The sequence below is a fragment of the Melanotaenia boesemani genome, chromosome 8 (genome assembly GCF_017639745.1).
Source record: "Melanotaenia boesemani isolate fMelBoe1 chromosome 8, fMelBoe1.pri, whole genome shotgun sequence".
Taxonomy (NCBI): domain Eukaryota; kingdom Metazoa; phylum Chordata; class Actinopteri; order Atheriniformes; family Melanotaeniidae; genus Melanotaenia; species Melanotaenia boesemani.
This window is the reverse complement of record NC_055689.1, coordinates 2,048,767-2,069,837: the sequence shown is the minus strand read 5'-3', so window position 1 is coordinate 2,069,837 and position 21,071 is coordinate 2,048,767. Positions and strand designations below refer to the sequence as shown.

The window sequence follows — 21,071 nt, the reverse complement described above, 5'->3', positions numbered from 1 at the left end:
ATATCTATTTGTACAGTGTAAATTATGGAAAAATCCAAATGAAGTGAGGAACACACAATTGCATTTAAAAAAGGTTTTTGTGTATTAAAGAATGATATTTAAACAGTAAGAATACAACAATTTTCCAGCCTGTGTAACCAAAATTCCTTAAGAGTGCACTCAGATTATTTTTTCCCTCTGTGTTTTTTTCTATTGCAAGCTTGCAATTTAAACCGTTGGCGCGCGTTGGAGCTCAGATGAATAAGTTAGTTTGGGTATTGCGATCCTACCAGTCTGCAGTGATTCCTCATCCTCACGGAAACCAAACCCTGTGCAGCAGAATCCTGATCATCTCCAACTCCGATGAGCGTTTATCCTCCACTAGCGACACGTATCCTCTCCTTGCAGGGCCCGCGACACGCCTCGTCTCCATCCAGCCCGTGACACGCCTCCTCTTCGTGCAGCCGGCGACAAAACCAAACAGTCAAACGCACCCACCACAGCTTCCGCGTTAGCTTGGTACAGCGTGCACCGTTAGTCCTTTTTCGCTCCTTCTCTCTACGCGTCTTTCAGCGGTTCAGCGTCCTCTCTGCCGCTCAGTGTTTACCGTCTCTCCATAACTTCCGCGCACAAAACAATCCCCCTCTTCATCTCCTCTTCCGGTGTCCTCTTCTTCTACGCTTCCGGTTCCCCGCAACACGGAGAAAAAAACCCCCCATGAACAATGCATTAACTGAATAAATCAGAGACTTTACTCTTAACCTGGAAACAACACTACAAAAGTGTAACCATCTTTAAACAATTTAACTTTGTGAAAAAGGCATATTTTTAACATGAATAGAGTAATCGTTTTTTATAAACAGTGAAACTTTCCAAACCAATCTGCACTTGTTTTGTACCACAATATTATGTACGCCATTGTAAACAAGATGAAATACACTGATTTAGTCGGTTCACTACAATTATTTTTACCATTCAGATCATCATCATTATTAATATGACAGCTGATATTATTGCCAACTTATTGACCTAAGTGAGTTACCTAAGTTTTCAAACTTTACAACCATGTTTTTTTTTTTAAGTATAATGTTTAATGTTTTACAGCCAGTTTATCTTGTGCTTTCATATAGGCCATATTTAGAGATTGATGTTAGTGGCATGGGACTGAAAAGGCTGTAAAAGCTTATATTTCATTTCTACTGTGACCTGCTAGTTTTATGCCACAGTGTTAGACCTTGTACTGTATAAATATTTTTATATATGTTTGTGTTTTTATTTTACAGTTTTTCTCTATTGCTTAAACACATTTCACGATACTGCCCTCACTTTTCACAAAACTCTAAACACAAAACACTTTTCTAAAGCTACGTACACTAAACCTCACAGTTTCTTTTCAAAACCAACCCATCACACCAAAACAGTTGCTCATATGCTCAAAAGCAAACCCATCACACCAAAACAGTTGCTCATATGCTCAAAAGCAAACCCATCACACCAAAACAGTTGCTCATATGCTCAAAAGCAAACTCTGACACCAAAATACCACTCAAGGCCTGCAAAAATGTAAACACTACTGAGCATCATTAACCACATTACCAAAAAAATTGAAAGCACAATTTTCACAGTGTGAGACTGTTCTTTTTACAGTTTCACAACTGCCAGGATGCATTTGAGCAACCCTTATTTATTCTCAAATATGTTTTGGGCATTTTCTATAGATTTGTGCATTTCATGGGAATAGTTACATAATGCAGAAAATGCAGTAATATCACAACTCAATGCAAAAATGAGTACTAAACTCCATGGAGGATCCATTACACACAATAGATACTGTACAGTAACAATTGAGAACACAATGTTCAGGGTGCGATTTCTTTTATTACAGTACGTTGAAAATTGACACAGTATGTTGTATGCTGACACCGAAATCATGGAGAGGCATCACGTCGTCGGGCTGGGTCGGGCCACAGGACCTCATCAACGTCACAGGCAATATTGTCCATAGCCAAACAACGTGGGAAGAATGCCCTGGCATGCCGCACCCAGCCTTGGAACGCCTCCACAGCCACATCATCACAGGCCAGGTCCATAGCCCTGAGAAGGTTCTCTCTAGTGTAAGGTTGGCGGTCATAGACCTTCCACCGCCATGCTGAGAAGAACTCCTCTATTGGGTTTAGGAACGGAGAGTAGGGTGGCAGACACACATTAATAAATTGCTGATTGATGTTAAACCACTCTCTGACCTGGATGCTGCGATGGAAGCTAACATTGTCCCAGAGGATGACGTATATGGGAAGATCAGCTGGCCCAGGAATCTGCTGGTCGTGGTGATCTGCTGGCCGAGCATTCAGGTGGTCATTGTCATGCAAAACATCTCTGAGCTCTCCTAGGAAGGTGAGGAGACGCTCAGTGTTGTAGGCACCAAGTTCAGCATGCCGGTGGAGAAGCCCTCTAGAACTCATGGCAGCGCAGAGAGTGATGTTTCCTCCACGTTGGCCGGGCACATCAACGATAGCTCTCTGTCCTATGATGTTACGGCCTCTCCTCCTCCTTTTTGTGAGGTTGAAGCCAGCCTCATCCACAAATATAAATTCATGGGGTCTGGCCATGGACTCCAACTGGAACATCCTCTGTGGAAACAAATAGCGTTTTCAGGTGTTCAGAAAGACAGTCAATAGAGCACATTACAGTACGACAGTATAGTATTGTATGTAAAGTACTGTAGGCCATGGATTGTACTGTACTTACTTGCACATACTGGTGACGGAGGTGTTTTATTCTTCCAGAGTTGCGCTCAAAGGGTACCCTATAGGCCTGCTTCATTCTTACTCTCTGGCGCTTGAGGACTCTGTCTATGGTTGTCAGGCTGACATTGTCAATGGTCGGAAAGTTCAAATTGTCACCAATGATCCTCTCCCGTATCTCCCGTAGTCTGATCACATTGTTCTCCCGAACCATATCCACAATGAGGACCTCTTGGGCTGGTGTGAATCTGGAAGCCCTCCCACCTGCAAATGGCAATCTTTCAACTCTAGAGAAACAAACATAGTCATTTGGTCAGAAATGGTCCTTGCAGTACACACTTTTACTGTAACCATGATTGCACTTGTCTGTATGTAGGTGCACTCCACTATACTACTGTATACTGTGAATATCTAGTGTAGTGACTAAAAAACTACTACATACAGTACCTGTTGTGTTCTCTGAAGGCCCGAATAATGGTGCCCACTGAGAATCTGCTGAGGTTTGGTTGGACTCGTTGTCCCGCTTCGGTCATTGTCATGCCGTGGACAATGACGTGGTCAATGACTGTTGCTCTCATTTCATCTGTAATGAAAATGCGTTGTCTTGCTTGCCCTCCTTCTCCTCTCGCTCCTTGGCCTGCTCCTCTTTGGACTGCTTCTCGCCCTCTTTGGCCCACTCCTCGGCCCGCTCCTCTCCCTCCTTGACCTGCTCCTCTCCCTCCTCGGCCTGCTCCTCTCCCTCCTTGGCCCGCTCCTCTGCCTCCTCTGACACAAACTCCTCTCCCTCCTCTGACACAAACTCCTCTCCCTCCTCTGACACAAACTCCTCTTCTTCTGTCTTCATCATCCATTTTTGTTTTTGAACTTTCAGCAAACTGCACTGACTTATATAGGTGTGGTCACATCATTTGCAATAGGTGTTTTCAATTATGAGTCGTTGTGTTTACTGATTGGCACCAGGTATGTTCATTGTGTTCAAGTTTTGCTGATTGTGGGTAGCATTTTGCATCACATGAGCTTCACAATGCATATTGGAGCAGAGTTATATGCAAAATGTGTTTTAGCACGGCAATTTTTGTTTTGAGTTTTGAGAAAAAGGGGATGGGTTTTGTGAACAGTGTCTACAGGTGAATTGTGTTTGTGGTTGTGGCAAAAGGGGGGGAGTTTTACTAAATGTGTTTAGGCAACTGGTCATTTGGTTTAGAGTACTGGGTTTTGTGTTTTGGCAATAGAGAAAAACTGTATTTTTGTTGCTGTGATATTTTGTTGCTAGAAGTATCATTGTGTCTGTTAGTCTGTTAGTGTTGCTTCTGACCAGTAAGTTATCCATCCAATCCAATGAAATAATTCATGATGAAGCTTCCATCCATCCATCCATCCATCCATCCATCCATCCATCCATCCATCCATGCTATGCTACATGAGATAAACACCTCATCCACAAGAACGTTCAGCAACAATAAAACCAGTTAATTTCCTCATTTTTCCATCTGGTCTTTTTGCTCCTGAAGCAACATTTCTGAGGGTTTAGTAACCGTGTTGCTCTGGTCTGTTGCCTCCACTATCAGTGAAAACTCAGACAGTAACAGCTGCTAATCTTTCTACCTCCACAAAGAGGTCCGGAGGCAGAGGAGAGGGGATTCCTCCTGGGTGAAGCTGCAGCTAGCTTCAGGGTTAGCACCCTTCACTTTACCCAGCAGTGGTGAAGCAGACTCAGGACTCTGCTGGAACTAGCAGAGCTGTGTGGTGTTTATTACTAAAGCTGGTAGCAAAACATTCAGCGCTAAACAGGAAGTTTCTCACAGTGACTTCCTCCACTCCGACATCCCCCTCCCCTCCCTACTGTTCTGGCTCCTGTGCATCTTTCCTCCTCTCCAGCTCTTCTTAAAGGGGCAGCACTATCCTTTAAACAAAGGATTGTAAACGCCACCATGTTTCTGATAATGACAAATAACTCCTCCAAACAAAACGTCCAATCAAAAAATGACCAGCATCCAGCAGGATGATGCTCCATCATACACACCCAGGTCTAGATGGAGGATCACCACATCAAGAATCTCCAAATCTAAACCCTGCTGAAAACTGAAATGACATGAAAAGGAAGATGGATGGTCCCAAACCATCAAGCAAAGCTGAACTGCTTGGTTTTTAGCAGAGAGTAGAAAGTTACCCAGCTGGAGGGGATACCACCAAAACCCATGAAATCAGGTTTATTCCACTAAATACTGATTCTTTAGTGAAAACATTTTGTTTAAAAATTAAACGAGGATTTGCTTTATTTTCATGTTATACAAATATAAAATCTTTTCCTTTAAAGTCCTTTAACAACAGCAGTTTGGAAATTAAGACATCATGAGGCAAAGCTGTTCAGTTTACCAACACTGGCACCTAAGATAAAAAAAAAGATTGATAAAAGATAAAACCTGAAAAACTGATCAGTGGTCTCATCACCACGAATGAGAACTGATTCAGTACATGTTGGATGGATGAAAACATGTTATTCCCTAGCTGTGATGACAGAAATGGTCCATCCTCAGACGTAACTTCGTCCCAAGAGACATCGTGATCCCTGTTGACCAGACTGAGATCTGCTTCATTTGCTGAACATTTGGTTTAGTTAATATTTCATCCCTGAAGAAACGTCAGAAAGCTTTTTGTTCTGTGACAAGCTGAATTTTCATCCAGATGACTTTGTCACCTAACAGATTCTAATTAAACGGTTAATGTCTAATGGATCATATTTCTTTCTGAGACCTACTTCATCACTTTATGGTGAAAACTTTGCTTTTGTATGCAATTTGATACTTCTCTTCTGTCCCCTTGTGGATATATTTGGCACTACAATAATTCAGACTTATAACACAATAATAAATAGTAACTAAAACATTTACGAAGAAATTTTGATGGGTAACAATGCAGCTACTGCCTATCTATTGGCTAAAACATGAATTATGGAGGCATCAAACTAGAATGTATAACTGGTTGTTATAATGAGGGAACTGGCCCTAATGATGGGCTGCAGACATGCACTGACATGCCACGTCTGTTTATAGACACTGAATGACAGCATGGATTCATTGATGTCCATTATGAACCTAAAAAACTGAGGCTTGATCATTAAAAGCATCCTGTTGTTCTGAATCACTACTACTGTATCTGGAAAGGTGTGTGTGTGATTCCAATCACATGGATATCATTTATTTTACTCCGAGTTTAAATGGTGGCAAGTTACAAACACATGAGAACTGAGAGTTCCTGTAGAATGGGGGTATATGGGAGGAAAAAGTAGACTTTGTGATACTTGGAGCTCCGTAGCTCAGAATCTGTAACCATTTAATTTAAAGCCACTTAAAACTACTTTGTTTTTATAACAAAGTACAACAAAAGTCACTAAACAAATCCACAGGAATGGATCAAATTTCTGCAGAGCATCTCAAATGTTCTAGTGTAAGATTGTCTCCCCTTCTTGCACTATGTCTTTCTGCCTCTGTGGTGCATGGTTTTATTCCAGACTCAATGATGAGAGTGCAGTTAGTACCTGTGCAAAAGGACAAAGCAGGGAAAGTGGGCAGCTCTGAAAACTATAGACCCATCGCTCTTGCCAGTGTACTATCAAAAGTGTTTGAACATATCTTATTGAGGAGGTTTAATCATCACATAGAATCTACAGATAATCAGTTTGGCTTTAAACCCAATCATGGCACTGACATGTGTATTTATGCTTTAAAAGAGCTACTAAGCAATTACAAAAATAAGCACTCTACTGTATTCATGTGTTTTCTAGACGCCTCTAAGGCTTTTGATCGCGTAAACCACAAAACGCTATTTCGCAAACTGAGTCGAGCCAATGTACTGAAATATCTTATTCACTGTTTGTCCTGTTGGTATGCACATCAGACCCTGCATGTCAAATGGGACAACTGTGTGTCTGTGTCATGATCTGTGGTGTGTGGCTCAGTTTTTCCAGCCGCCCTGAACGCCTCAGCTCCACCAGCTCTTGATTAGGGCTGATGCGCTTCACCTGTCCCAAGCCCTATTTATACAGCTCTGCAACATTCCTCCAGTGCCAGATCGTCTTGGTTCTTCCCTGCACGTATCCCGCCTGAATTATCCTGCCTACCTGCCCGCCCGACGCTGATCTGACTTTGGACCTGGATTCTGATTCTGCCTGCCCCCTGTCTGGTACTCTGCTTTGGTTGTTGTTTTGGATTACTTGGCTTACTGACCCCTGGCTTGTCTAACAGGATTGGATTTCGGATCACGGACTTATTTATCTGCCCCTTCAAGGATCATTCACATCCTGCTTCTGCGGCCCCCTCATTCAAGCGCTCCTGCCAGCCACCTGTATTCCCCCATTAACCTCTCCTCTGTTCAGCAGCTCTTCTTCCTCAGTCTTCCTCCTGGCGGCCCTTCTCCAGTCACTGGTTTCAACACTCTGCGCTCCGTTGGAGACCCACTGCTGACCTCTGAGCGGAGAAAGACCGGATTGCACAATCACATAATTCCACTCTGTACAATAAAGATCTTATACCTATCCCTGGGAAACTGAGTATCTTGAGTCCACGCATCTGAATCATGACAGTCTGAGCCCTTTCTCGTTAGTAATGGAGTGAGACAAGGTAGTTTGCTGTCCCCAATTCCGTTCAGTTTTTATATGAATGACTTGTCTAAAGATCTGAACAAGTGCAGAACTGGGTGCATGGCAGGAGAGACTGTGGTCAATCACCTTATGTATGCAGATGACCTGGTGGTCTTTAGCCCTAGCTCAGCTGGTCTTCAGGAGCTGCTTAATGTGTGTTCTGTATATGGTGAACAAAATGATGTAAAATACAACTCTGCTAAAAGTGTCATCATGAAATGTCGCACAAAAGAGGACAGAGCTCTTGTGTTTCCTCATTTTAAATTGTCTGTAAATACTCTCACTGTTGTTAATACAGTAAAATATCTTGGACACATTCTGACTGATTCTCTATCAGACGATAAGGACTTGTATATAAATGTTATATGCACAGGCCAACGTTTTGTCTCATAGGTTTGGCTCTTGTTCTGTTGAAGTGGAAGTAACTTTGTTTAGAGCTTACTGTACCCCACTATACACAGCTCATCTGTGGGTGAACTTTAAAAAATCCAGCCTACAAAGACTGAAAGTTGCCTATAATGATGCCCTGAGGCTTCTGTTAAAAAAGCCCAGATGGACTAGAGCTAGCGAACTGTTTGTGACTCACAGAGTAAACACACTACAAGCCTTTTTAAGGAATCTAATGTTTAAATTTATGTGTCGTTTGAATGCATCAGAAATAATTCTATTGTTGACAAATATTAAATACAGTGCCATCCGCTATTTCTCTGATCTGTGGAGACACTGGTATAATTGCCTTTTAAAAGATTGAGGAACCTTTTATTGTATTATGCCCATGTTGTACATGTTATTTGTTTGTCTGTCTGTTGTTTCTTTTTACTATGGACCACGAGTCCGCAATAAAGAATACTACTACTACTACTATATATAATTTGTGGGAAAAGTCTTAACTCTGAATTCCACCGGGTGCGTGTTAGACACATTACGGCTGCACCGCGGCCTAAACATGACAAAACCAGAAAACCCAAACCATGATCAAAACCTAACACAAACCAACACACCAAAACCCAGGAACCAAGACAGTATTCACATTCTTCCTAAAACGTAACCTGCGATTGTGTTAAAACCATAAAAAACATAAAGATGTCCTTTAAGTTAAGATTTTATCTTTCGTGACCCGTTTATACTTTGAATGATGTTTCTAGGTGAAAGTAGGCCTGAGCTGTGTGTCTCCAAAGTGACCTGGTTTTGGCTCATTTTGGCCAAATCCCATTATGAAAAGTCACAGTTTTTTTGTACAACAAAAGTCTCTATTTCCCCTCCGAAAAGCACATTTTGATATAAGTTTTGTGGGGGTAGAGTCGAAGCTGCGGGTGAAGTTAGATGGCGAAAGTCATGACAAAGTGATTGTGTGCCTTGTGCTTTCAGCATTGACACCTGTAACTATGTGTTTTAGAGCCTTCATTCTCAAAGAAATGAGTTTTTCTGCCCATTATTTATTGTGCCAGACTTTAAAGGGTTAAAGCTCTTACATGTTTTCTTTGGGCCATCATGTGTCATGTGCACCAAACAAAATCTCTGGTATCTTTTCCAGTCCAATGCTCACTCTGATTCTTCTCTGAGAATCACTTTCATCCGATCATGCGCAGTCTATCACTGCTTCTCTTCAGCCCCCTGTAACCTGCTCTTTTTCCACACAATTTGTTGTTCTGTGTTAGCTATAGTAGATTCTTCAGTGATATGTAATGCATCAAGTTGATTGGAAAAACATCTCAAAAATCAGCTTTTCCAGCACTCATTTCTTTGTCTGTGTGTGTCTGTAGATTCTGATAGGAGAGGCCATTCTGTACTGCTATCTGTCCAGGAGGTCGTCATCCACACAGACCGAAGCCAACATCAATGCTGCCGGCTGTAATTTCAACTCCTACATTCGCAGAGCTGTCCGCTTCATAGGTGGGAGGACAAGTGCTTGGTACCCACAGCTGATTATTAACATCCTTTTAGTGCCTGGAAGAACCATTCACACACAAACATTGTTGAAGTTCTGGCTTTCAGCATCAGATAAATGTCAAAGCAAATATAATACACAGATTAATCTGTTTATTTTATTATAATAATATATATTATATATATAATCTGAATGAGGACCAGGCCAGAGTTTAAAATAACTATAAAATATGTTTAATGCTCATCATATGGTTATTAACTCCTGAATACTGTGTAAATTAATATCCTTTTGCATTGCTGTTCCCAGGTGTCCATATTTTTGGCCTGTGTGTGACAGCGCTGATAACTGACATCCTCCAGCTGTCCACTGGTCAACATACCCCCTTCTGGCTGGACGTGTGCAAGCCCAACCTGACACACATTAACATGTCCACTTGTGACGAAGCTTTCATTCTGGAGGACATCTGCTCCGGACAGGACGTGGGGCTCATCAACGCTGGGAGGTGAGGCTTCGTTTGTCTGGGACTAAACTCAGCACGTAGAAGGTACTCAAGTTTTCCTTGGACTACATTATTTGTAACTCTCAGAGGAGAATCCACAAATGTATTGCATGATGAATAAAAAAAAGTCAGTAAATGACTGTTGGACTATTTCTTTGTAACCATAAATCTTCTACTACCCGGTCAACAAACTCTCATCCTCAACAGACTCCTGAAGGGATGACAGTAACTTGGTCAGGAAGCTTTGTCAGCCCACTGAGAGGCTGAATCTGTAGAGGCTGCATTGTTGGTGTTCCCTTTATTGTTGTTTCAGTCGTTATTTAGTTCATTAGTAAAAGTGTGAAATGCGTTGTAGTATTATGTATAGCTGTTATGAGGACTGAGTTCTACTCAGGGTTATTCTGTCTTCTAGTGTAGAAAAGCGAGGTGTATGTGGGAGTATTCATCTTTGTTTATAGAGCAGCTTTGGTGGAAGAAATTCGCATGTGGAGTAGAAAACTCATGCTGAGTGTAGCACTGACAGTTCTGTTAATGATAACTTAACAGCTCATCATTTGACAAAAGCCTGAAAAAGAATTTACAAATTCACTTTGTTTAAATAGAATTTGTTTGCTTCTAAAAGCTATTGAAAACTGTTTTCTATTACATGTGAACTTAATCCAATTCTCCTACATGTGAATATATAACCATGGTCCATGTGTAAGGCAAGGCAGTTTATTTGATCAACACATTTCATGTACAGGACAATTCAAAGTGCTTTATATAAAACAAAAGCATTACAGATATTAAGAAATAGTAAAAGGCAGCAAAACATAGCAACAATCACAATAAATTAATAAATTACATTAAAATGATTAAAAGCAAGATAAGTTAAAAAAGTTTCCGTGCAGATTTCATGCATAGGCGCATGAGAAAAGAAATGTTTTTAACCTGGATTTAAAAATGTCTACATTTGGTGAAAGTTTAATCTCCACTGGCAGTTTGTTCCACTTGTTTGCAGCATAACAGCTAAATGCTGCTTCTCCATGTTTAGTCTGGACCCTGGTCTGGACTCTGGTCTGGACTCTGGTCTGGACTAGTTGACCAGAGTCTTTGGACCTAAGAGCTCTGCTAGGTTTATATTCTCTGAACATATCACAGATGTATTCTGGGCCTAAACCATTCTGGGATTTGTAAACAAGGAGAAGGGTTTTAAAATCTATTCTGTGACTGACTGGAAACCAGTGTAAAGATTTCAGAACTGGTGTGATGTGTTCAGATCTCTTAGTCCTGGTTAAAACTCTAGCAGCAGCGTTCTGGATGAGCTGCAGATGTTTAATTTAATAATTGATTTAATGTTTGGGTTTCCTTGGTCAACTACTCATTTCAAACCCTTTTGTCAAGAAAGAAAAAAGAGTTTTCACATTGAAGGAAGGAACAATGTCATAAAGCCTTGATGGTCTTATTTCAATGAATGCAGTACAGACACATTGCAAGCTGCTGGTATGACCAAAAGGCTTGTACAGTAGCACTAGACATGATAGCTGCATCCCTTCATCCTCCTCTCTTCTTACCATGATGCTCCATCACTCTGGAACAGGGTAAACCTGGACTCATCAGACCACATGACCTTCTTCCATGGCTCCAGAGTCCAGTCTTTATGCTCCCTAGCAACCTGAAGCCTTATCTCCGGTCAGCCTCACTGATTAGTGGTTTTCTTATGGCTCCACAGCTGTTCAGTCCCTTGAGTTTCTTCACATCATTCATGTGGAAATGTTCTAACTTTCACTATTAAACAGTTCTACTGCTGTTTTTCTTCCATCTGATTCCACCAAACGTTTAAATGATCACCGATCACCATCATTCAGGATGTTTTTTTGACCACATTTCTTCTTGGAAGACAATGGTTCCCCACCATCCTTCCAGGTTTTATTAATGTGTTGGACAGTTCTGAACCCAGTTTTAGTAGTTTCTGCTTCTCCTTACATGTTTTCTCTGCTTGATGCCAATGATCTGACCCTTCTTAAACAGACTAACGTCTTTCTACGCAACCACAAGATGTGTCTTTCCACATGGTTGTGTAAGAAATGAGAAGCTGCTCATTGCATCAGTTGGGGTTAAAGTCCTTGAATACACCTTGTGGGGCAACCTGGACACATTGTCAGTGATACTCCTGGGGTCGTGCGGTGTTTTGGGTGAAGCCTTTTCAGCTGCTTCCAGGATGTTCTTGATAGCTATTTAGCTGTGCAACCCACAAATTCCCAAGAGTCTTAGGACTCTGTGTAAAAACTGGCCTGCAAAGACCCTGCAGCCCACTTCAACAGGCTCAAGGTGGGCCTTCCACCCACTCCTCCGGCACTCAGCTACTAGGTCAGCATACTTAGCCCTCTTACTTTCCTGGGCTTCCTCCATTTGCTCATCCCATGGGACAGCTAGCTTGAGTAACACCACCTTGATGCGGACAGTCTGGTCGGAGAGACATCTCTGCAATGGTCTCCAGGAACCTCAGCTGCCTCCCCAGGCCAACCAGGAGCTGCCACTCTCTTGCTGATGAGTGCAGCCCCCCCTTGGGTCTTGTTGGGGGCGCTGAGGCTTCTCACCTGCTTGGACAAAAGCAATTGAATACTTGTTGGATGTTGCTGCTTGCTGATGTTATTTCCAGTAAAGAAGGTGTCTGCTACTGCCTTCAGGCCCTGGTTGTGGCGCCAGCGATAGCAGCCATCTCCCAAGGCCTGATTCCCATCTCTGGCAAAGTTGACAAGCCGATGAGTACACAAGGCCCCAGGTGAACATGTTGGTAGGGCTAGGGAGGACGTAATACACTGACTGAACCAAGCCTTCTAGATCTCTGCCCAAGTGATCTTGTGGCCAGCCTTCTGCTCCCATTTGGTCCAGGCCCCCTGTTTAGACATGCCCACCACTCTGCTATAGTGGGCATCCTTCACCTTGGCTCGAACCTCCTCCTCCTTTAGTCGCCACTGTGCCCACCAGGGTGCTGTGCCGCAACCTGGCCCATGCTCGTTCCACAGCTTACTGGTCACGCCCCCCTCATGGAATCATGGAATCTATGTAATCTTGCTGGACCTGACCGGAAGGGACAGAACAATAAGGAAGACTGCAAAAAGAAGCAAAAGGGAAAGCACAAAGGTGACAAAAACACCACAAGCTAGAGGCAGACCAGGGCAGCCCAGAGACCTGGGCCATCAGGAGCAACCCCGGAGCACGAACCCAAGCCACCCCGCCCCAAAGACGACCTCAATCTCAACCTGAGGGTGGCAGAGGAGAGCCCCAGCCAGAGCCCCCCACAGTCTTGGGGCAAAGCCCAAGTAGGCCAAGATCAGCAGTCGTCGGCCTCGCCAGGGATTGCCATCCAGGGCGACCTGAGCAAGGGCACCATTGACCCCCCCTCCCCCACCCTCCACCTACACCTACTCCACATAACCCTTCACTCACACCCTCCCCTGAGCTGTACCCATAAGCACTCACTATCACACAGTCACATCACACATGACCCTCCCACTATGCCATGTGGGGGACAACCCAGGTGGACCAGAGAACATTGAGGCCCAAGCCTGGTCCACACCACCACCCCCAGCCACCCCCCACCCTACCTAGATGCGGCAGACCAGGCAACCAGCACCCCATCAGTGCAGTCAAAATGGACCCCAGCTCCCAGGGCAACCACTTCCCCTGCCCACCCCGGCCACACCCATGGGGAACAGGGGTGTGAGAGGTCCCCATTACCCTCCCCCTCAACGCTCCTGACTGTTTATGAAGTGTGTGTTGTTTGCAATTAAAATTGAGGGGCAGTGTCTGCATTGTGCTGAGAGTGTGGCCACCTTAGTAGCCCCTCCCACCATGCACTACATGGCACACCCCCCAGGTGTTGTTTGTGTGTTGTGTTTCTTGTGTTTTGGTTTTTAAGTGCAATTAAAACTGAGAGGGGAGTCGCCACAGGGTGCAGCCAAGGAGGCCGAATAAGCCATTGGGCACCAACTGAATCTTCTGATGCAGCAGCAGACTTAAACATGGCAGAACTCCCTGTGCTGTGTCCTGAACACCAGACTGCTGACCAGCTCCACACTCAGCAGGCATCCTCTGACATCTTCACTCCTTCTCAAGTCTGACTTATTTGTCTCTTCGTTTTACATAATAATTAATTTACCTTGTAATAAACAGTCATTTTGAACTGTTTTCATTATGCAAATATTCAAACCCACTTCTAGTTGGTATTATTTGTGTTTGCAAAATCAGATATGACTTAAAGAGGTAGTTCACCCTAAAATGTGTATTTTGTATTGTAATTTGTATTTTGTAAACAACGAAGTATTACTTATTTGTGATGAAAACCACCTATACTGTTGATAAAATTTGGACTGTTTTCATTTCATTAAAAAATGAAAAAATGGGATTTTTTGGGTCAAAAGAGAACTAAAGAACTCATTTTAAAAACCCCAAAGCCCCTCCCTCCAGATGCAGGTAGGCAGGTCCTCGCCTTGCAGACATAGAAAACCACGCCCACCAACGCATATGAAGGGATGTGAACTTATCTGGTGCACATCTGCTAGTTTCAGACTTCTTTCACAGAGTTTCTGTTGAAATATTCCTGCAATGGGACAGATTTATGCTTCTGAGGGTGTAAAAGGAACAGCAGACTTTATTCTTTACCTGCTGATCCTCATCTGGCGACAGACAGCAGCTCAAATCGTAGCAGCAGCAACTTCCAGCTGCAACTTCCTGCAGCTGCTACAACCTGCCGCGAGTCTCCACAGCTTTCCAGAGCTGCTGACAGGCAGCAAACAGCTAACAGCGCTAACGGCCCACACTGATACGTTCAGGACCACCTGGTTCATGTGTAGCTGAGGAGATTCTGGAGGGAAAGTCTTCCACCTCAAAGACGCTCTGTGGCGTAGCTGCTTTGTGAATCTCTTTGCATCTTGTCAGTGAGTTTGAGCTGCTTCCTGTCATCATTTCTGCCTGTGTATCCCGACCAGCCCACTCTCCGCCCCCTGATCCCCCCACACCTCCCCCCCTAACCACTGGAGTTTCTGGCATTTTTCAAATTCAGCAGTAGGTGGGGTTACGGAGAAAGTAGGGGGTGGATTTACACTTTGATGGTTTTGAATAAAATTGGACTGCAAAGTCAAAATGTACCATGAAGTTCAGAGTTGTTGTGTTCCCTATTGCATTTATGAAACACCTGCTGGACAGAGTTGCCACCAAATAAAGTCACTTCTAAAGTCACTTTGCAGTTGCAGATGAATATTCAGCATCGTCCTTGGCTGTCCACACATAATGAGCATAGAGAACACTCAGGTGTCCTCGCTTTGTGTCCTTTCAGGAAGTCTTTCCCCTCCCAGCACGCCACGCTGGCTGCCTTTGCTGCTGTCTACGTCTCAGTAAGTAACTCTTGAGCACTGAGACTTGTACAGTCACTGTCCTCTAAAATTCCTATCGACAGGAAAAAACAATTTCCTCAGATATAACTTGCAACCTTTGTTTAATTGTGTGTTTCAGATGTATTTCAACACCATGCTGACAGACTCGGCCAAGCTGCTGAAGCCTCTCCTGGTCTTCTCGTTCGTCATGCTGGCCATCCTGGCCGGATTAACCAGGATCATTCAGTTCAGAAACCACCCTGTCGACGTCTACTGTGGATGGTTACTGGGAGCTGCCATCGCTATTTACCTGGTAAAAGTCAGGTGTTTTCTAGACATCATCATGTTTCTTGACAGTTCAGTGATATTACAAGTTGATTAAATATTTAACCCTTTAAATCCAAACCACTTTTATATAAGCAGTTATATTCTATTTCATTTAATGGCACTATTTTACTGTAGGACAGCTTCAGGAGTTGGCAGGAAGCATTGATGTTCAGCTGTTGGTAGAAACTAGTGGATGCACTCATAGTATGATACCTGCACACTCCATCGCCCTGCAGCCCACGCTCAGTTTCTCATCCAATACACACACACAAATGGATGAAATCCACTCACGTACACACTGCTTTCTTCAGCAGCCCACATCTATGATCTGCTTTCTGTAGGAAGAAATCTATGAAGCTATATCAGTTTGTTCATATGTAAGAAATATTTAAAAGTAAAAAAAACTGTAAGTTTAAAATTGAAAGTCACGTTTTTACTGTGAACTTTGAAAAATTAATAATTGGATTGAAAATAAAACTTAAATGTATAAAATGTTCATATCAATATGAATTCAGTGGGATTATTTTTGTATTTTGTAAAATAAACTAAGTATAAATTTTCAGTATTATATATTTTTCTCAAGTTTGATATTTTTTCTTTCAGTTTCGGATTTTGTTTTCAGATTCAGATCTCTCCAATGAAGGTCAAAACTTTTTTTACACTTTCAGATTTTTATTTCACCTTTAGACTTTTTTTACACTTTCAGATTTCTGTTCCTCAGTTTTTAACCTTCTGGTCCAGATCTGGCCTGGTGGGCGTGGCTACAGAAGATAGGGGTGTGGACTTATGAATGACAACAACACAGGAGGCTGAAGTCATTCCCTCTATCATGCTGCCTTCAGGAAACGTGGAAATTGACAGAATCTACTCAACTTCCAGCACACTATTATTATATAATTGGCTGAGAATATGAAATTTACAAATCTTGTTTACTAGAGCTGTTTCAGTCAGCACTGTAGACAAATCACAATCTGGAAAAGTTTATGCAGAGGAATTCAACTCTGCATAATGTAATGGAGGATTCATGAATTGCTGATCGTGGAAGAACCTGTGCTGTTTTCAGCTGCTCCAACAGTAATGATGATAACTGTTAATGAGCTGTTATCACCAATACATAAAATAATACTGACAATTTATAATTAAAGTTTACTGAGAAAAATACACAAAAATATTTTAATTAAAATTCAAATTGATAAAAATATATTTTAGTTTTATTTTGAATCCAGTTATTTGTTTTTTTCACAGTGAAAACGTGACTTTCATTTTCATCTTACATTTTTTCATGTTTCTTTCAAACGAACAAATATTATGTCCCTGATTTAGCTCCAAAGCCGTCTGCCAACAGACACACCGGCTGTACTCCACAACAATAACTTCATTTCACAGAGAAACTACATGTACTTGAAAATGAACCATTATTGTCTGGATTTTATCAGAAATGTTTCTGTTAGATTTTCATCCTTTATGTTTATTCACTGTCTAAAAGTTGAACAAAGACTTTGCACTGAACATAAATTCTTTTTTAAGTAGCTTCATCTTCATGTCATCATTAGATCTATTTTCTGTGTTCTGTTTTGAATAAAATATCTGGTTTATGTGATTTCATCGTTGTTATCATTGCATTCTATTTTTATTTGTATTTTAGAAAATATCCTAACTTTTTGTTCAATATTTTAAATTTAACTTTAACTTTTAACAATTTGCTGTTTATTTTGTTACTTGGATAGAGTGTTAGAAAATAATGAAAAATTACTTGAAATCATTATTAAAGCTGCTTTATTGATAGCTTCCCTTGAGGTGATCTTCAGAAGTTTTCCAGACATTTATATCCTGTCCAGGAGGTTTGCAATCCAGCCAACAAGACTCAACAATGATCCATGATAATACCATTATTTATCACATTTTCATAATAAAAAAAGACGTTTCTGATGCACGGTGGCGTCACAAAGCAGCTGAGCTGGAGTTGGTTTAGAATAGAATAGAATAGAAATACTTTATTAATCCCTTTGGAGAGTCCTCAGGGAAATTTGGGTACCAGCAGCAATACAACACCAACAGTAAAGCAGGACAAGCTCAAGACACAATATATACAAGTACAAAGCAAAATAGAGGCAACAAGGTGCAAGAAAAGCACAAATAGAATGCAATAAATAACAATAAGATATGTTAAATAAAACAATATAAACAAGCATTGCACACAGTAGAGGTGGAACAGATTCCCAGTTCACTATTGCACGTATAAGTTATTGAAACTGTTTGTATGGGTTATTGTGCATGTGTTGTATCAGGCGGACTGCACACCTCCCTCTCCCCCCTCCTCCTCCCCCTCCTGCCTAATGCAGAGTTGTACAGTTTGATGGCTCGGGGGACAAAGGAGTCTCTGAGCCGGTTGGTCCTACTCTTGGGGAGGAGCAGCCTGTTACTGGTCAGGCTTCTCTGTGCACTGATGACAGTGTGCAGAGGGTGACTGGCATCATTCACAATAGCCAGTAGTTTTTTTAGTGTTCTCCTCTCTGCCACTGTCACCAGGGAGTCCAGCTTCATGCCAACCACTGAGCCTGCCCGCCTGATGAGTTTTTCCAGCCTGTTAGCACACCTTTTTGTCATGTTACCCCCCCAGCAGACAACAGCATAAAAAAGCATACTAGCCACCACAGACTGATAGAACATCCACAGGAGTTTCCTGCAGATGTTAAAAGATCTCAGTCTTAGCAGGAAGTACAGACGGCTTTGGCCCTTCTTGTACAGGTGATCTGTACAGCATGTCCAGTCCAGCTTGTTATCCAGCCACAACCCGAGGTACCTGTAGTTCTCTACAATCTCCACCTTGTCGTCCCTGATGGTCACTGGACGTGGTTGTGGGCTGGACTTCCTGAAGTCAATAACCAGCTCCTTAGTCTTTGAGGTGTTAAGCTGGAGATGGTTCATCTGACTCCAGGTGACAAAGTCACTGACCAGATTCCTGTACTCGTCCTCACCATCATCCCTGATACACCCCACGATGGCTCTGTCATCTGCAAAATTCTGGATGTGACACAGCTCTGAGTTGTAACAGAAGTCTGAGGTGTAGAGTGTGAAGAGGAGGGGGGCCAGCACCGTCCCCTGGGGTGCTCCTGTGCTGCTAATAACAGTGTCAGATGTGATGTCCTTTAGCCTGACGTACTGCGGTCTCTCTGTGAGGTAGTTACCAATCCAGGACACCAAGCAGGGGTCCACCTGCATCTCCCTCAGTTTGTCCAGAAGCATCAGGGGCTGGATTGTGTTGAAGGCACTTGAAAAATCCAAGAAGAGGATCCTCACTGTGCCCCTCCCCTTATCCAGATGTACTTGGACACGGTGTAGGAGGTAGAGAATAGCATTCTCCACACCCACACCTGCGTGATAGGTAAACTGTAGGGGGTCCTGGGCCTGTTGCGCTTGGGTTTAGTGAGGATAGCAGGTAAATAGTAGCAGGAATAACTGGAAATGAGGAAAAAGTGGAAACATGGAAATAGTTTCTGTTGTGTGTTTGTTTCAATAACAATATTTTTTCTCCTGAAAGCCAAGACTTGAGAGAACGATGAGATGAGAAAAGGCTTGGTCACTGTTGATCTGTGTGTTATTTCTACAAAGTTCTGTTAGTAATAAACTGTAACTGATGCTTACCTATAAACATCATGTCTGCATGGTGACTGGAATTAAAAGCTTCAGCTTTTTCAGGATGGTTTTCATAAAAAAAAAAAAACAGGTGAACCAGAACTAGCAAACAATGGCTTGTGGAGTGTTAAGACCACCAATGCTTGGCTTTAATTATACACACATGATAATTTACACCAGAGAATTATTATAAATATAACCAGACTGTTGATGGACAGCAAACCTTGTGTTTGACGTCTTTCTGTCTCACTGTGGGTGCTGTATGCAGGGTGTATACGCAGTAGGAAATTTCCAGCCAAGCGAAGATCACTCCAGAAGTCAACCACCTCCTCTTACTCTGAGAGAGCCCCCCCTCTCCTCCCTCCCCAACATCAGCCAATCAGCAGTTAGCAACAGCCACCAAGGTAACGCCTCCTGTCTTTTAAAATCCTCTTATCAGTCCTGAAAATTCATCTGTTTCATATAGTCAAGCTTTTATCATGAAAACATCGCTCATGGTCATGGCTGCATGAGGATGACTCCGACTACTCCTTCCTCATTCAGTAAAGTAATAATTAGCCACTCTGATGGTTATGTTACTACTTTTTGGGTATTAAGCTGCGTAAGAGTTAGTCACATATAGTAATGAAGAGATTTACAGCTCCAGTATAGGAAATGAAATCTAGACCTGGACAGAGAAAATCAGGAAATATTTGGCTTTGCTTATTGATTCCTGCTCATATCTCAGTGAGTCACCAGTATTTGGAGCTTTGGTGTCTTAAAGAAATAAATGTAATGAATAAGTAAATAAATATACTTGTTTATAATTACAGTAATAAATGGTTGGAACATGATTATATTATATATATTTAGTTTATGTAAAGCATCTTTCTGAAGAAGTATGACTGCAGAGTCATGAATATTCTTCATATTTTGAGGAGCCAAAGTAAATCTGTAGTGCAGCGTCTTCAGCTACTATATAACCTGAAGGATACAGAATCTGATTGGATGCTACCACAGCTATAAACATAGTATGGTAGGTTTGCTGTTTTTGCAACAGGAGCAAAGTTCCTCACAGCACATAGAAATGAGCCCAACTGCCTGATCCATCCATCTCATCTGATCTCATCTCATCTCATCTCATCTGATCTGATCTGATCTGATCTCAACTCATTTTATCTTTTTTTCCTCCCGTGTTATCTTATCTCTTCTTGTCTTATCTTATCTTATCTTATCTTATCTTATCTCTTCTTATCTTATTTTATCTTGTCTTATCTTATCTTATCTTATCTTATCTTATCTTATCTTATCTTATCTTATCTCTTATCTTATCTTATCTCTTCTCTTCTAATCTAATCTTATCTTATCTCTTCTTATCTTATTTTATCTTGTCTTATCTTATCTCTTCTTATCTTATCTTATTTTGTCTTATCTTATCTCTTCTAATCTTATCTTATCTTATCTTATCTCTTCTTATCTTATCTTATCTTATCTTATCTTATCTTATCTTATCTCTTATCTTATCTTATCTCTTCTCTTCTAATCTAATCTTATCTTATCTCTTCTTATCTTATTTTATCTTGTCTTATCTTATCTCTTCTTATCTTATCTTATTTTGTCTTATCTTATCTCTTCTAATCTTATCTTATCTTATCTTATCTCTTCTTATCTTATCTTATCTTATCTCTTCTTATCTTATTTTATCTTGTCTTATCTTATCTTATCTTGCATCTCCTTATCATATCTTATTTTGTCTTATCTTATCTCTTCTAATCTTATCTTATCTTATCTCTTCTTATCATATCTTATTTTGTCTTATCTTATCTCTTCTAATCTTATCTTATCTTATCTTATCTCTTCTTATCTTATCTTATCTTATCTTATCTCTTCTTATCTTATCTTATCTCTTCTTATCTTATCTTATCTTATCTCTTCTTATCTTATCTTATCTTATCTTATCTCTTATCTTATCTTATCTTATCTTATCTTATCTCTTCTTATCTTATTTTATCTTGTCTTATCT

The 21,071-nt window shown here is 41.5% G+C and overlaps 2 protein-coding genes across 2 annotated transcripts in view; one reads left to right on the top strand and one right to left on the bottom strand.

The window, feature by feature from the left end:
- Positions 1–21,071, top strand: part of LOC121644741 (2-lysophosphatidate phosphatase PLPPR4-like) — a 62,635-nt gene that overhangs the window by 14,589 nt on the left and 26,975 nt on the right. The window contains exons 3-7 of the mRNA XM_041992909.1: positions 9,126–9,255; positions 9,557–9,752; positions 15,070–15,127; positions 15,246–15,419; positions 19,338–19,473. Coding sequence (XP_041848843.1) covers positions 9,126–9,255; positions 9,557–9,752; positions 15,070–15,127; positions 15,246–15,419; positions 19,338–19,473 — 694 coding nt within the window. The remainder of the gene's footprint in view (positions 1–9,125; positions 9,256–9,556; positions 9,753–15,069; positions 15,128–15,245; positions 15,420–19,337; positions 19,474–21,071) is intronic.
- Positions 1,904–3,428, bottom strand: LOC121644742. The gene is made up of 3 exons (XM_041992910.1): positions 3,171–3,428; positions 2,728–3,010; positions 1,904–2,609 (listed from the first exon to the last, which is right to left on the bottom strand). The coding sequence occupies exons 1-3, from the start codon at positions 3,299–3,301 to the stop codon at positions 1,908–1,910; spliced, it is 1,116 nt and encodes a 371-aa protein (XP_041848844.1). The 5' UTR covers positions 3,302–3,428; the 3' UTR covers positions 1,904–1,907.

Bases quoted from the DNA above. Each gene is read 5' to 3' on its own strand.
- LOC121644742 (XM_041992910.1), bottom strand. From the start codon at position 3,301: ATGAGAGCAACAGTCATTGACCACGTCATTGTCCACGGCATGACAATG. The intron at 3,011-3,170 runs GTACTGTATGTA...TTGTTTCTCTAG, and splicing joins GCCTTCAGAGAACACAACAG to AGTTGAAAGATTGCCATTTG. The intron at 2,610-2,727 runs GTAAGTACAGTA...TTGTTTCCACAG, and splicing joins TCCGTCACCAGTATGTGCAA to AGGATGTTCCAGTTGGAGTC.